This window comes from Equus quagga, chromosome 1, assembly GCF_021613505.1.
Source record: "Equus quagga isolate Etosha38 chromosome 1, UCLA_HA_Equagga_1.0, whole genome shotgun sequence".
NCBI lineage: Eukaryota > Metazoa > Chordata > Mammalia > Perissodactyla > Equidae > Equus > Equus quagga.
The window spans coordinates 142,198,116-142,214,825 of NC_060267.1; the positions used below are offsets into that span (position 1 = coordinate 142,198,116).

A 16,710-nucleotide genomic window follows, 5' to 3' on the forward strand; every position below is an offset into this window, starting at 1 on the left:
ATTTCAAAGTATCTGCTTCCACTCATGATAGAAGATATCTGTGATTCCTCTTGGTAACAAAGTCACAGGTCCTGCTAACACTACTGTGGTTAGTGGCTATATTCATTATTGAAGAAACACTGGATTTCAGTAGGAGACGAGTGAAAATAAAGATGTAACTTTTCTTCAACGAGGTTTAGGGCTCCCTGGGATTCTAGGCATGGACGCAGGTCAAGAACCCCTGAACTCGGTCCCCCTGCCCCCTCCATTTGATTCCATCTTTCTCTAGTTCACCACTGTAGACATGGATCCACATAGCTGGTATAAAGGCAGCCCCTTAATAGCAAATATTCCCCACTCCAGGACCCCTTCTGCATGGGAGCCAGGCTCCAAGGCTACCCCCCAACTCCTGCTCCCCTCCATGCACTGAAGGGTCCTGCTAACGCCCTAGAGGCCCCCCCTTGCCGCCTCTCCAGTCCTGTCTGTGGTCTAGGCACCATGTAATCCCAGCTCCCGTTAACTAAGCACATACCACGTGCTGATGACTATTGTAGGAGGTGCTCTGTGCTCATCATAGCATTGAACACACAACCCCGCAAGGGGGCAGTGTTATCTTCATGGGGAAACTGAGGCTGAGAGGAAAGCTTCACTGACTTTCCTGAGGTGGTGAGCAGGGCTTGAATTCAACTCTGATTACAACTCATTCTCTGAACGCTTCATGCTTTAAAACCGTACCAAGTCAGGTATTGCGACAATTACCGTTTAAACCCATTCACCCTGGGCCACTGCCAGGGAGACGAGTGAGTGTGAACGAGGAGCCAGGAGCCTTGCCTGACTCGCAGCGAGGTGACTAAACAGGGTGGCATTGCTCAGTCAGCCATCTGCACCCCCTCCCCAAAGGGACATGAGGGGATCTTAACTAGAGTTTCAAGAGGAGTGTTCTGAAAGAAAGCAATACAATAGCATCTTTGTAGTTGCAACAGGATCTCAAGAGCGGACAGAGCTGGGAGAAGTGGGGAGAGCTGGGGGAGGGAGTGAGACAGAACTCGGCGACTGACGGTAAGAGCTGACTCGGACTGGGGCCTGCAGGCAGCGGCCAGGTGTGTGGGGAGGCCGGGAGGGAGAGGTCCTGCTGTCCAGGAGGCCACCTCTGCCAGTGGCCAGTCCCTGTGCCGGGGTCCAGGTTCCTTGGGAGGTACACACTGAGCCTCTGTGTGGACAGACAACAGAGCCACTCTGTCCCAGAGAGAGAGGCCTGTGTGTCCTGCCCAGCCTCCTCTCAGCACATGGATGGACATCCAAATGGCCCATTCACTGGCCATTCCAGCCTCCAGCCCTTATACTGGCTATAGCCGCCGCCTCCACCGGGCCCAGGCATCCCAGACAGCATGACCCAAAGCCCCCAGCCTGGCCTGGGCACAGCTAGAGCCTGGAATGCCTGTCCCCTTCCTCCCACATGGCTGGTTATCACTATCCTTGGGGCTGGAGTCCATTCATCTCCTTCGGGAAAAAGGACAAAGGGGGATATGGATCCCATAGTTTTTGAAATTATGACCCTCTGATATTGCAGGCTTGACTATATTTGGGTCTTCCTTCCCCACCTCAAACATAGCACCAAGCATTTAAAAGTACAAAACCAACTTTGTAAATCGTTGCCAGAAGGAGGAAGAAAGGCACAGCCTCTGTCCTCAGTTTACGGTCCAGATGGGAAGATGACTACAGACGACACTGCCCACCAAGTACTTAGTTAGATTGGAGAGATCACTGAGGGAGGTGTAAGGTGCTTGTGTGTGGTTATGAAGGGAATTTGGGATGAAGGAATAGATTCACAGGGATGATCTCCTTCCAGGAAATGTAAGAGACAGAAGGTCTTGAGAATTCCCTGGTGTCCCGGGCACTGGAAGTCACCTGGTAGCTCTGGTGCTAAGCCAGTCTAGACAGAGGCAAGGCCGGCTGCTGGAGGGCTGAGTTTGTTCTGCTGATGATGCTCCCCCGGCAGGAGCACAGGGGTGACACCTGAGCACGTGTAGCACAGAGAGGCAGTGACAGTCAACCCTCACTAGCCAGGCCAGTGGAAAACATCACTGGTCTGCCGGAGGGTGACGGACTGCTGAAACTCAGCCCAGGACACCGTGCCCAGTGCAGCCCCGGGGCCCAGAGCCCCCCAGTGGCATGCTCACAGGCTGCGAGGAGCACCTGCCTGCTCCAGCACGGCTGCCCGAGAGGTGAGAGGACCTCCCCCAGGTCGGCCCTTTTTGTCTCTGAGCCTCAGTCTCCTCATCCTGCATCCAGACATCTCTGGCTCTGCTCTTCTTTTTTTCCTCTCCCTTTCTTCTAGCCATATCCCCTCTGCTGTCTTTGATCAGTTTTTTGGCTGATGGTGTTTCTGGAAAAATCTCTACCTCACTTGGCTCCTAAACATGGAACCATGAACCTGCTGCCCGAGCCAAGATGGAAGGATTTTAATTCTCCAGATGGTTCTGGAATAGGCTGTTTGATCACTGCAAGCAAGCACCCTCAAAAGCCAAACAAACTGCCCACAAGTAAACAGCATATGACACAGCCCCTTCCTGTGGCCACTTAGCAGAAACCTGAGTCCAAGTCCATGGCAGGCAAGGAAGGTGGGCTAGGAGAGACGGAGCAGCCGCAGCCCCTGCCCACCCTCCAGCAGGGCCCACCCTCAGGGGGGTCTGGGGGCCAGAAGGAAGGGAATCCGTGTGGTTGCAGTGGCTGGCAGTGGGCACCAGAGACTGCAGGCGAGGCAGCTAAGGTGACATAAATAACGCTGTACTCATTCATTACTGCAATTATCTCCATCCTATTTTCATGATTACAATGGCAAAACCAATTTGGAAGGTTAAGGGAGAAATTTCCAACACTTCACCCTGGCTCTTAAAAATATAACATAGGGGGCTGGCCCCCTGGCATAGTGGTTAAAGTTCCACGTGCTCCACTTTGGTGGCCCGGGATCGTGGGTTTGGATCCCGGGCGTGGACCTACTCCACTCATCAGCCATGCTGTGGTGGCATCCCACATACAAAGTGGAGGAATATTGATGCGGATGTTAGCTCAGGGTTAATCTTCCTCAAGCAAAAAAAAAAAGAATATAAGATAATAATCTAGTTTATGGAATTAAAATGATTATAATTTTTAAATAAGTGACTTCTATATCAAGATTACTTCTAAGTGTGACTAGTTAAAGGACATCATAAGATAAATAAAAATGAAGATAAAGAGAGAGGAGGAAGGCAGACAGAGGCGTGTATTCCCAGACGCCTGAACAAGAAACTGAAGTCACTCTTGTCCTGCCCTCAGGCTCCATCTGAGGTCACCATGGGCTGGAGGTTTTCCTGCCCAAATATATCCCTTCCACTGCTCCCTCTGGCCGGCCGCAGGGCCCATTCCTGCATCCTGCGCACGGGGACTGCAATCATCCCAGACGCTCCCACTCCAATCCACTCCCTGCCGTCTCCCCTCCCTCCAAGCTTCTCCTAAAGCACAAACACGAGCCCACCTCTCCAAGCTCAAAAGCCCTTCCACTGCGCCTCCACCCTCAGGATTACAACACACATCCCCAGCTGCGCGGGGAGACCACTCACGTCCAACAGCCAGGCCGCCTCCAGCCCCATTTCCAGGAGGTTCCCCTCAACCCCCTCCCAGCCAACTTGTGACAGCTCACTTTTGCTTCCAGGGCTTTGCACATGCTGTTCCTTCCACCAGACTGCCTCTCCCTCTTCTTGTTATATTATATTTTTAATCTACATACAGTAAAACTAAAATTTCTGTGTCCAGTTCTACGGGTTTTAGCACATGTATAGAAGCACCACCACAGCCAGACAACAGCTCCATCGCTCCAAACCTCCCTCATATCTCCCTTTTGCAGCCACAGACTCTCCATCCCTCACCCCTGGCAACCATTGTCCGTTCTCTATCTCTGCGGTTTCACCTTTTCCAGGGCGTCATATAAATGGAATGGTGCAGAACATAACCTTCTGAGACTGATTTCTTTCCCTCTGCATAATGCCTTTGAGATCCACCCCTGTTGTTGCGTGTACCCATGGTTTGTTCTCCTTGCTGCTGGGTCCATGGTATGGCTGGAGCAGTTTGTTTATCCAGTCTACAGTTGAGGGACATTTGGGCTGTTTCCGGTTTGCGGCAATTATGAATAAAGCTTTGGATATAACATTACATTTATAAACACATCTATATATAAACATTTGGATCCAAGTTTTCGTTAGACATATGTTTTCACTCCTCTTGGGTAAACGCATAGGAATAGATTGCTGGATTCCATGGTAAGTGTATGTTTAACTTTATAAGAAAGTGACACCCCAGTTTCCAGTGTGGCTGCCTCACTGTGCATTTCCACCTTTAGCCTAGGAGCGTCCCAGCTGCTCTGCACCCTCGCCAGCTCTTGATACTGTCAAGGTGTTTTGTTTTTTAGCTCTTCTAATAGATATGTAGTGGCTTCTCTTTTCTTCACTTGACAAAATCCTGTCGTGGAGCCTCCCCCAAGGCCCCTCACTCCTCAGGCTGGGGGGCATCCGGCGTGAGCAGCCCCTTTCTCTGCAGCCTCATCAGCGCATTCAGATCACAGGACAGAAACATTTCTTTGTGATTCCCTCTCCCGTGAGCCCACCACCTGCTCTGCCCCACACACACACCCACAGGCGCACAACACAGGCAGCATCACCAGACAGCCTACACCCCAGGGGAAGGGTCTGTGTTATTAATTGTCAGTCTTCTGTCTTAGCACAACGTCTGGCTTAAAGCAGGTATTTTCTGAATGAATGAATGAACAAATGAATGGATGGATGAATGAATGAATAGCAAGGCAGCAGGAAGAGAGAGGGAGCACTAAGACACACTCATTCATAGATTGTGAATTCCCCTTTCATGCCTTTTAGGTGTGCCACTCAAGAATTCCAGAGCCCCAGGAGTAAACTCAGGCCCTGCCCAGAGGAGACATGCATTCGTTCAGAAGGAGTCAGGGCCTGGAGACCAGCGTGAGGCCCCTACTGTCCCCTCGCCCTCCACAGCCTTCTCTCCTTCCCTTTCACTCTTACCCCTTCACCCCTGAACCTACCAGCTGCCATCGTAAAGCACTTTCCAGCTTCCACTCAGCAGTTTTGGAACCCTAGGCCGGGTCCTTGGGAATATGGCCAGACCACAGACCCCAGGCCACAGGCCAGTTCTAAGAATATGTGTCTGTGTCTGTGTGTTGGTAGGGGGTCGAGGGGGACAGAGAAGGGTAGCCTGGGGATCACCCACAAACCATTGCTCCATCCTCACTCTCAAATCAGGCGGTCCTTCAGACACAGGCTCATGCAGGCACATCCAGACGATCCAGGGATTACACCCCAAACACCCCCGAAGGAAACACTTTGGCAGTCAGATCAGAAAACGACTCAAGCGAAGACAGCCCGGTTGCTCATAGCACCCGGGCCTCAAGGAAACCTGAGGTACTCTGTTTCTACATTGGTACCCTGGGTAGCGAGGGAGGGCTGGGACTCCCAGGCCTCTTCCCAGGGAGTTGTAAGCATCTTCGAGGCCCATCTTAAGCACATTTCTCTCACCGATCCCTGAAACTGCTAAGGAACTCATTTGTTTGTGAGGCCTATTCCCCCCCCACTCCCAACCTACCGTTCTTTGAACCAGCCCCTGCCTGGTCTGGTTGGGACCAGTAGATTGTTTAAAGCCCTATGCTTTCCCGGCCAGCCCTGTGCAGAGCCTGGCTCATGTACGCAGCAGGAGCTGCAGGTCAAGGGAGCGCCCACAAGAGAGAGGGTATCAAATTCCTCGCAGCCTCCAAAGACTGGATGTCATGGTTCCCAGTTCTGATTCCAAAACCAGTTTAACCTCTTCTCCAGCCAAGCCTGAGAACCTGCGGGACTCACTCAGACCTCAAGCAGCAGCATCCACTGGGCACTCCGCACTAGACACTCAGGGGCCTACAGCTGAGTGGGGGCTGGCTTCTCCTCCAGCCCTCACTCAGCAAGGAGGCGCAGGGCACACAGACGGGGCAAACATCCCCCGCAGGCTGGGTATTTCCTGCCTGATGAGAAGAGAGATTTAAAGGAGCAAGAAGACTGTTTTAGGATAGAAGCTGCCTACACTCAGTCCACACTTGGAGAGGAGTCCCAGGGGCACTGAAATGCATCAGCGACTTCCTTACCGTTTGTTTCAGGTCCTGACAAAAAGAAAATCTATTTTTGTGGGTCCTCTATAAAATGCCCATTCTTATAGCACCTTTGGGGCACCAAGCGTGTTCCCCTTCATGATTCCATTTGCCTCTCATAAGAACCCATATAACTGCCCCATTTTACAGAAGAGGGGCCTGTGGGCCAGAGTACTGGAGTGTTTACTCAGTTACACAGCAGGCGAGTCTGGCACAAACCTCTTTCTGATTCCAAACCCTGTGCCTTTTCTCCACCACTCCAAACTGCACCAAATGCCTCAAGAATATGAAGAGGCCACAGTGTCTGATGGGACCTGCGTGGGCAAGAGGGGCAGAGGACTAGGAGACCTGAGCTCTAGCCCAGCTCTGAGTGACCTTGGGAAAATCACATCCCTTCTCTGGCCTCAGCTCCTGCACCTGAAGATTCCCCCTCCGCGAGTCTTAACCAGGGACAGTAGCTCTTGGTTCTTCCGAGGAGAACTGAGCCATGTGGGGGCTCTCCTGGGACCCCCGACCCTACACGGCCCCCTACCTGATGACATGCCCACAGCACAGAGTAAAGACAGACAAGAGGAAACTCCCCCCACCCACGCTCTGTGCCCTCGGGGGTGGCTGTAGTGCAATCTTCGCTGAAGAGGCCGAAGCAATTTGTTCCTGCGAGCTTGTCTGATTCCACTTAGCCAGGCACTCAGATCCCCATTTCCATGGATAATCGGAGCTGCCCATGTGCCAATGAAAACGGTCCCAAAGTGGAAAGGACCTGAAGTCCACAGGCACGGAGATGATTATCAAAATCCTGGTACGGAGTATTAAAAGTATAGTTATGCAGTTTTTTTAGCATGGAAACATGCTTTGATAAAAAGTGAAGTACAACAAATCAGACTACAAAACTGCATATTTGGTGGACTCTCAACTATTTAAAACAACAGGCAAAGAGAGTAGGAAATACACCAAAACGGCAACTGTGGTCACCCGTAGAAGTGGGCAGTATGGCTGTCATACATATATTATATATTGATAAATACATATATATTTAACCCCCAAGAATCAGGAAGAAAACTTTTTTTTAAGTTGGCAGTAATAGTCTTAACTTCTTCTATCAATATTTTTCATCCAAGTTCAGAGTCTTTGGCTTACGTCAAGTCTCCCACCATTATTGGAAGGAAAGGTGCCCAAAGTTCCAATCTTGGCTTTGGAAATGCACACAGCAAGCCCCAGCAGAAACCCACATCCCCTTCAGGATGATCCAAAATGCCCTCACGGGTCCTGCAGCTCAGTGTTTACTTTTGCAAAAAGACATTTAAGGATTCCAGGCTTTTCACTTTACATTTCTAACCCATGCTTTCCTATCTTATGTACCCTGGATCAGTAACAGGATGGTGTTAAAGAATTATTGGATAACGGATTCCATACTCAAACAAGCTGGAGAAGTCCACATCTCAGTTTTAATGAATTAAAAGAGGGTTTTCTATAGAAGGATCCTGCAGGAGGGGCGTATCACATGTATCATCTCCCAGATGAAGTCCACCAACGCCTTCTATTTAGGACTGTCTCCAGGAGTGAACTTCTGCAGACGCAGGCACGCCTGGGTGAGCGCAGCTCCTGTTCCCTTCTAGCCCTGCGGTGTTCAGTCCTGGGTGCACACTGGGATCACACAGGGAGGCTTAAAAAAAATCCCTTGTTTGGGTTCCACCCTGGATTTGGTCTGGGAGCAGTCAGACCCGGGGCTCAGAACCACTTCTTCCTCACACGCTCTTGGTTGTCCATGCCAAGAAGAGGTCACCACCAGGGTTGGGGTCCAACCTCAGAATGATTCACACATCATCCATTTTGGGAGCTAAAGGACACCTTGGAGAACATCTAGTTCAATCTCTATTTTACAGAAGAGGAAACTATGGCTTCCCAAAGGATTCCTGCGTCCCTTACCCCTCCTACGCTGGTCCCAGCCAGTGCCAGGCTGCCCCTTGGGCCCCCAGGCCTCTGGACCACAGGACCCTTCATTCAGAGGGACAAACAAAGGAAACTTTCAGATCTCCAAGGCCATTTTGCTGTCAGGGGTCACCCATTGGGCCCCTCTCTCTGGCAAGTAGACCCTGACACAGTGAGACCCTGACTCAAGTCCTTTTCCAAACACAACCCCAGAACTGAAGATGAGAAGCCAGGGAACTGCTGGCTCACAGGAACAGGAAGCCCGTGCTGGCAGGGGAGCAAACATATCATCGTGCCCTTCTGCTGCCAGCGCAGAAGCCAGATGCCTTCTCTCTCCGTGCACTCTGCCTCCACTGCAGAAGGCCTGAGAGGCTCTGCCACGGGCGCCTCGAAAGCCAGCAGACTCCTGCACAGTGGTGATGGCCCTCCGAGCGGATGGCCTGGGGCCCCTACTTTCTCTTGGCCCCCGAACAGGGAATTTTCTAGTAAAAATCTCCACACTTTTCAGTTTCACTTCCTATACCTCCGATCAATCTCCTTTTCCAGCCTTAAGATTCCATTATTTCTTTTACTTTAGCAGCTTTGAGAAAAAACCTAGGAGGATTGGGGAGCGAGTGCTATGTGGAGGGAAAATGAAACACACACACGCACACAGCCTCATAGGTACCAGTCCCTCAGCCCCGAGCTCCTGTTGAACAGCCCTCAGCCTCTGCCTCTCCCCGGAGGCTGCCAGAACACCCTCGCACACAGGGAACACTTCTCCCAGGGACCCTCTATCTTAAAGGAGAATCTCTAGGTGCCCTTCTAAACTCCAGGCCCACAGCTAAATTCCCTGAGAAGTTTCTCCAATGAGCTCCAGTCAGCCCTCTGTGAGCTTGAGGGGGGGTGTCGGGGGAGCGTCCATAGAAGCAAACAGGAGAGGCCCTGTGGGTTCCTTCACAGTTCAAACTCATCCTAGTGGCTGACACTCGCCAGGGGAGGACAGCGAACTGCAGAAGTGGATGGAGGTGGGGGCTACAGGTAGCTACTACCTGGAAGCGGAGCTCAGCAGCAGCCAGTCCCAGGGGAATCCCCTTTCCTGAGGTCACATGTGCGTTAGCTAACCTGCCTGGATGCTATGGTCAAAGGGTCTATCTTTTCTGCTTGTTGGTGTCCGTGAGCTTTACCAATGGAAGGGCAATGTTCACTAGGTCCCCGGTTTCATGAATGACACCCCAGGCTGACCAGTGTTCCCACACCTGCCCTGAGGTCCCAGGAGGTGGAGGGAGGTGGGGCGCTGAGAACCTCACCAAGGCCAACTTAATTCTATGGTAATAAATATAAGGCACTACTTTTTAATTTTAAACATAGCTAAGCTATAGAAGATAATACAAAAGTCACATGCATTTTTCAGAGGAATAAAGAGACCTCAAGGGCGTCTCACCCATCAGAGGCTCCCTTGGGTGCCCCACGGAATCCTCTCCTTTCCCTGCCCTGCGGAATGGATGTTTGTGCCGTGCGGCGACTGGGTTACGGTTCAGCCAGGGTGTTGCGGGTCCTTAATGAAAGCCCCGTTAGTCCGGTCCTCCTCGCCAAGGGGAGCAGCAAAGCCGACTGCCCGCATCTTAGGTGCAGAAATGAAAGCCGCCGCCGCCCCCACGCACCCTTTGGGGAACAATTCCTCCCCGGGAGACCGCACAGGCTCCGCGCGCTCAGGGCGGGTGCGCGCTGCCCGCCGCCACCTGTCTGGGTGCCTAGCCCACCCGCCCGCTATTCCTACCATGTCTCTGGCGGTGACTGGACCAGCTCCTCGGCGTGCTCAACCAGCTCGCCAGCTCATCCTGCCTTCCCCGGGCCGCCCCTGGCGCCGTGGCTCTCCAGGCTTCCCTGGGCGCGAGTTTCCCGGACTGAAAGTCCACAGCTTCCCAACCGCCAAGTGGCCCCACGACGACTCCAGGGCGTGAGAGGCGCGCCGGGATGCTCTGCGGGTGGGGCTGTTAGAGGAGGTCTGGGCGAATGCACGCGGGATCTGCGGGTCTGCGCGGATCGGCAGTCCTGCGGGAGTCCTCCGCAGCCGCGAGGCTCGGCGATCAGCTAGGGACTTTGCAAACTCTGCAAAAGTCCCTGCCGCGCGTCCCGGCCCACCCTCCCCACTTCCCCGAAAGAGCGGGAGGGGAGAGCTCCTTTCACAATAAAAGCCCTGCCCCGGGCTCAGGCAGCTGCAGCCGCCTGGAGCAGCGGCCCAGGTGCTAGGAAGAAACTGTCCCGCTCGGCGGGTCATGAGCCGCGGCAGGGGGGCGAGGGGCGCCGCGCAGAGCCTGAGCGCTTCGCCCCGACCTCGCCTCCAAGGTGTGCGGGCGCTCTGTGAGCTCGCGGCGATCCGGGAGGGACGTGCTGAGGGTCTCCAAAACCTCGCTCTCCCCTGCAAAGCCTCTAAAAGACAAGGGTTTTTTTGCTCGCACCTCCTACCGTTGTTTGGGCTCAATCCCCAAAGGAAGTTTAGAAGGAAATATGGAAGGAGAATCCCTTGACCACTTAAGGTCACTAAAAATGGGCAGTTTCTCTCCTTGAGAACTAATCAGTGTTTAAAATCTCTGGAGTAAGTGATTGATACTGACCCATCTGCTATGGATGCATAGACAGTGCCTTGTGTCCCATGGGCCACCTACGGTCGGGGCAGGACCTAAGGGTCTGCCTGCTCCTTGTTGGAGAGAGGACGGGGCTTGAAGTCCATCGCCCTGGAATTGGGGGCTGGCCCCTTTGTTAACAGCTGAGTGGCCTTCAGCCTGTGCCTGGACCTCTTTGAGACCTGTGTCACTAAGTGGCCCAATGTTTGGATCTCTGGATTCTTAAGAGCCTGTAGGCAAGAAGGAGGAGGTGGGGCAGAGTCAGCAGTGGGGTGCCCTGAGAAAGTCTGGGAATGAAGCTGAAATATTACCTTCCAAGACTGAAACTAACAAAAATCATTATTAGATGCACGGAAACTGGCAACTTGCCAGGAATCTCTTGCTGCGAAATGCTTTGGGGTTGTCACTGATGACAGTGCTTCTTAAGGGGAGCAAAGACGCAAAGAGTCTCCTTAAACTGTGTGTGTGTGTGTGTGTGTGTGTGTTTGGGGGTGGGAGACAGATCCAAGGGAATGTATTCATTTCATCATCACAAACAATCCTAAGGGAGAAAATTTATTATCATCATTTTACAAATGAGGAAACTGAGGATTAGGGAGTTGAAGTGACTTTCCTGAGGCCAGATAGTAAGTAGTTTAGCAAACCAAAGTCCATGTGCCAGAGCACGAGAGGAAAAGGAAGAAAATGATGAGCCAGACACGAGAGGCGGGATGCAGTGCTGAAAACTGCAGTTTGTCTGTGCATCGGGAGGACCAGGAGGACGAAAGATCTGAGCGCTAGATCAAGAATGGTGAGGGCAGAGGGGTGGGACAGCACAAAGTGTTCAGTGTTTTGTCCAGATGTCAGGGGAGACAATGTGGTCTTTCAAGTCTCCGCTTCTGACTACGACCCACATAAGCTGTACATTCTATGTTGTAACCCCTTACGCAAATATATGTGTATAAATGTGACCAAAACAAAGTTTTATAAAATGTTATTACTGTGGTGCACTGTGACATTTTCTATTCTATTCCATTTTAATTATTTTTAATGGCGGTCTCAAATCAGTAACTTTATTTCACTGATATCTACTAATGAGTGCAGTTTGAAAAATACTGTACCAGAGAGTGGAACAGAGATTTTTTTTAGATTAATGTTTGCAAAGAGTTTTTTGTGTTCTGTTATATGCAAAAAGAATTTAAAGGGCAGGGATTCTGTTGGTTAAGTTTGAGAACACTGAGCACAGTTATACAGATTTTTATTTTTGCAGTAGGACTTGTCAGAGCCTATCATGCTAATATGCACTGAGGTTTTTTGAGACAGGAGGAGAGCCCCCAGTTTTTCCCAGGTTTACTGAATGCAGAACTCTTTTTCAGAGGAATCAGCTGAGGACTCATGGGACACACTTGGGAAAATCTGCTCCAGGACCTGGCCCAGCCAAGTGCCGTGTCATACAAGAACAGGAGGCTACAGTCTGAAGCTAGACTCCCAAGCTCAGCAGCATTTTGTTCACCTAATACTCTGCTCAGCTAAGGAGGTACCCACATGGGGGGTGTAGGAACTCCGTTGTAAACAAACAACTGCCACTTTTACAACCCAGACGGAGTGCAAGCAGTCAGTACTCCAGGAATGACCGCAGCTGGGTAAGCAGATGGAATTGAGTTCTGGACTGCCGAGCTGAGGATGCACCCAGGATCTGCAGTGACTCCACCTGCCCCTCACAAGATCCTGCCTGGGAAAATCAGCTTCTCTTTCTCTACTGACTCCTAGTTGACAGTGATTCCTTCAAGCTCTGAAATACTGTAATTCAGACCACTGGTCCATATTATCTTAGATGTGACAGTTTACTTCCCTGACTGTGGCTGTGAGTCTGTGACTCAGTATGTCTACAATGCTGACAATCTTTGACATGCTCTTTTTTGTTCCCTGTCCCCCTGCTTCTTCACTCTCCATGCATTCATCCGGGGAATATTTGCCATGCACCTGTGTTTGGTCTTAATGTCAAGAATGAGTTAGTGGTACCACCACGTTAGAAAGTTGTCTGGCTATCTACTAAAGCTAAATGTATACATGCCCTGTGACCCAGAAAATCCTAGACCTGTGCCCAACAGAAATGCCTATGCATGTGCACCAAAAGCCATGTACAAGAAAGTTCATGGTGGCATTATTCGCAGGGGTCCCAAACTGGAAACAACCAAAATCTCCGTCAACAGCAGAAACAATAAGTAAATTGTGGTATATTCACACAATGGAGTGTTTTACAGCAATGGGAATTCATGAACTACAACAACACTCAAACACTCTGTGGAGGGAAAGAAGCCAGCCGCAAAAATCGGCCTACATCTGATTCCGTTTACGTGAAGGACAGAGACAGGCAAGGCCAATTTCTGCGGATAGAAGTCAGGTGAGTGGTTTCGAGGGGTCAAGGTTATGACTGGGAAGGAGATGTGAGGGGGCCTTTTGTGGTGCTCCTAATATTTTGTTTCTTAGTCTGGCTACTGATTTCAGTACCAATTACACATGAAAATTCATCGAGCTGTAATACTTACGATGTGTGCACCTTTGTGTGTGTATGTTAAACTTCAATAAAAAGCTGCTTGAAACAAAAATTAACACATACTGTCTCTAGCCTCAAAGAACTCAATCTATATCAGCAGGCTCCAAACTTTTTTGATTATTCATCTCAGCAGCAATAAATTTTCGAGTATATCCTCCAATATATGCATCACATATTTACAAGTTATTCAGGCGTTATCTACCTATTATAAAACATACAACAACAAAACAGAATTTGAAGGGGTGAGATTAACATGGCAGAGGGAGAATTTGCAGTATTTCGTTTCCACACCGTGGGAGAGCCCCATATACAATGTTTGGGCCGCTCACCTCTCATTCTGAAACCAGGGCCCAGTCTGATGGGTGAGATCACCAGGGAACACATCCGTGCAATAAAAAGCCAATAGCACAAGATACAGAAGCTGCAAAGAAGCAGACCTCTACCTTCTTCTCCCCCGCCTCAGGTGGACTTCCTAGGCCTAAGGCCTGTGCTTGGGGACCGTGCTTTCCTCCAGAGCTGCTGGGAGTACAGGCAGCCCCTGTTACCTTGAGGCTGAGCCATGAATCAGACTCAGCCCTGTGGGCTTTGAACACTTGATGAGAGTGAAAAAAAAGTATCATTTTAAAGTTTTGAGCCAAACTTGGTTTTGCAAGAGATGAAGGTTTATACCTTTGTGTCTATGTATTCTTTTCTTCTAGAAGAACAGGAACTCCTTTAAACTCCACCCCCTTCAAACACACACACACACACACACACACACACACACGCCAATGGAAGCTCTTAGTTATGCGGAGCTCTCTGCTGAAATGGAGATTTTTAAAGCTGTATTTCTAAGGAGCTGAATAATGGTAGTCACTAGAATGGTTCACCAACATCTAGCTCCCCCTCTCTGAGACAGTGGTTAGGATATACACCTTCAATTTGAAGTTAGATTTGGTCATCTTACTAGCTTTGGTCAATGAGATGTAAGTGGAAGTGACATCACTTCTGGGTGGACGCTATAAGAGCCAGGGCACGACTGGCCACGTTCCTTCTTTTACACAGTGGCTGAAAAGCTTGTGTCGAGATGGAGCCTCCATCAGCCTGGGTCTCTGGGTGAGCAGACAAGCAGCGCCTCCAGGAGCCCTCATTGGATACGAGAATGAATGAGGACTGAATTTACGTGTTAAGCCATTAAGATTTGAGGATTGCTACTGTAGCATAAGTTAATCCACTCTATTTACATGAATAAAATTACTTTTGAGAAGAGTTGCTTGGGAAGAATCATAAATCAGATTTTGTCACTCCTCTGCTTAAAACCAACCAGAGGCTTCACTTCTCCCTCTGAGCAGAATCCCGAGTCTCCCAGGGGTCTACCCACACTTTGGTCCTCACTGCTTCTCTCACATCCTCACCTGCACTCTCTCTCTCTCACTCACTGTGCTCCAGGACACACTCTCCTCTTCATTGTTTCTTGCATGCTCCAGGCAGTATGCCACCTCAGGATCTTTGCACTTACTGTTCCCTCTGACTAAAATGCCCTAGATTTCCCCATGGTTTGCTCCCTCGCCTCCTTCAGGTCTTTGCCCAAGTGTCACCTCCTCAGTGAAGATTTCCCCAACCACTGTATTTAAGACTACACAACCCATCCCCCTTCAGTTTTATCTTGTGATTTTTTTTTTTCTGAACCAGACAACTTTTGGGAAGCTATATTAAAGACTTTTCCATTTAGATAATCGTAAATCTCTCCTTTCTAGGAAACAGCACTTCATGTACCACTTTCTCCCAGAACGTTGGCTGCTTGGCGGTTGGCTGCTCCTGGTTGCCGGTAGGGCCTCTGGTTACACAGTGGGCCTTGCAGGCAGGAAATATTTGGTTGCAACAGGTTGGTGCTAATAAGGAACACTTTATTATTTCCACCAGAGGGCGCTTCCTACTTCATCAGGAGTGAGTCTATCCTCACCTTCACCCGGCCAAAGGAGTCAGATTTCCAATTTGCTCTAACAATGTTTTAGGGCTCCTTATAAATTGGTACCCCAGGCAGCTGCCCAACTGGCCTACTCTTTAATGTGGTTCCATGTCTGGCTCCATCCCAGACTTACTGAATCAAAATTTCCAAGGCTTGAGAATCTGTATACTTTGCAAGCCTTAATTCTAAGGCACACCCAGGGTTGAGAACTGCTGGGCTAAGCAGTTCCTCCTCCTTGGCTGCCATGTCCGAATGGCCATTCGAGTGATTCTGGAATCTCTCTCCTTCTATCCATCTCACTGCCACTTCTTTGGCTCAAACTGTTGTCTCACTCACAGTGCTCTTGGAGGGACCCCTGAACTAGTCTCCCATGCTCTACTTTTGCTCCCTTCAATTCACCCTGCACATCACTGCCAAAATGTAAATGTGGACCTGCCACTGGTCTATTTCCCATAATTCTCAGGATTCAATGCAAATTCCTCAGCATAGCTTTCAAGGTCCTTCGAGGTTTGACTTCTGATTACCTCTTCTGGCTTCTTATACATTTCTAACCTTCTTAAGTGCAGTTCCCTCCATCTCAAAGCCTTTTCTTGCCGTACTCTTATTTCCAACCTGACATACTTCCAGGCCCATCCCTTCACTCTGACCACTGAATCCTTTCTGTCCTGTAGATCCAGCACAGCAGGTTCCCTGCAGTTACTCTGTTGCAGAGATGTTCTTGTTAGTCTCTCTCACTGACCTTGAACTCCCTAGAGGAGCTCTGCCTTCTGCCTCATACGCCTAGCACCAGGTAGCTACACAGTCAATGCTTTTGAATAGAAGAATAAGACAGAAGACTGGGGTTCAAGGCTGAACGTACCACTCAAAAAGCCTGGGTACTCAGGAAAGCAACTTCTCTCCCACTGGCTTCAGGTTCCTCATCGACAAAGAGGGTCCACCATCCATGGCCAGCCCACATCCTTGGGTTCCTGCAACCATGTAACATGTTCATGTAGATTACATCATCCAGAACAGAGCCCATCTCACGGTAAACTTTCAAAAACAATTGTTAAATCCATGAATGAATGAACGAGAAAGAAACTTCCTTTGTAGCAGAGAATGCTAACATCCAGTTTACATTCTTTTTTCTTCACTAATGAACCCTCATATTTTAGGGGGCAGCAGCACTGGCAGCAGTGTACTCAGCCAAAAAAATCATATATTTCACAACCTCCCTTGCACAAAAGGAAAGCCAATAAGAAGCAAATGGAAGGCATTGGGTGGGGCCCACAAAAAGCTCTTAAGGGGGTCATTTAGATTATTGTACAGCAAATATCATTCACTTCCCTTCCCCTCTGTGAGCAAGCATGCATCTTTGCTCCACTGTGGTTGGGCTTGGCCATGGACTCTCTTTGACCTCCAGAATGTGAGCAAACAGAGGCCTTATCTATACTGGGCGGTATTGCTGGGCTTTCATTCTGGTGGTTCACCATGTAAAGAACAAGCCCTGGGTAGCCACTGCCCTCCAGTCTGAGCCTAGAATGAGACATGTGCG

The 16,710-nt window shown here is 50.0% G+C and overlaps 1 protein-coding gene across 3 annotated transcripts in view; it reads right to left on the minus strand.

Moving 5' to 3' along the window:
- GASK1A (golgi associated kinase 1A) overlaps nucleotides 1-10,171 on the minus strand; it is a 65,729-nt gene extending 55,558 nt beyond the window's left edge. For all 3 annotated transcript variants that reach the window (XR_006891428.1, XM_046680659.1, XM_046680645.1), the window contains exon 1: nucleotides 9,846-10,171. Coding sequence is in view for 2 of the 3 variants with exons in the window: in XM_046680659.1 (XP_046536615.1) it covers nucleotides 9,846-9,848 (3 nt within the window). In the remaining variant the exon portion in view is untranslated. The remainder of the gene's footprint in view (nucleotides 1-9,845) is intronic.
- Nucleotides 10,172-16,710: the final 6,539 nt, after the last annotated feature.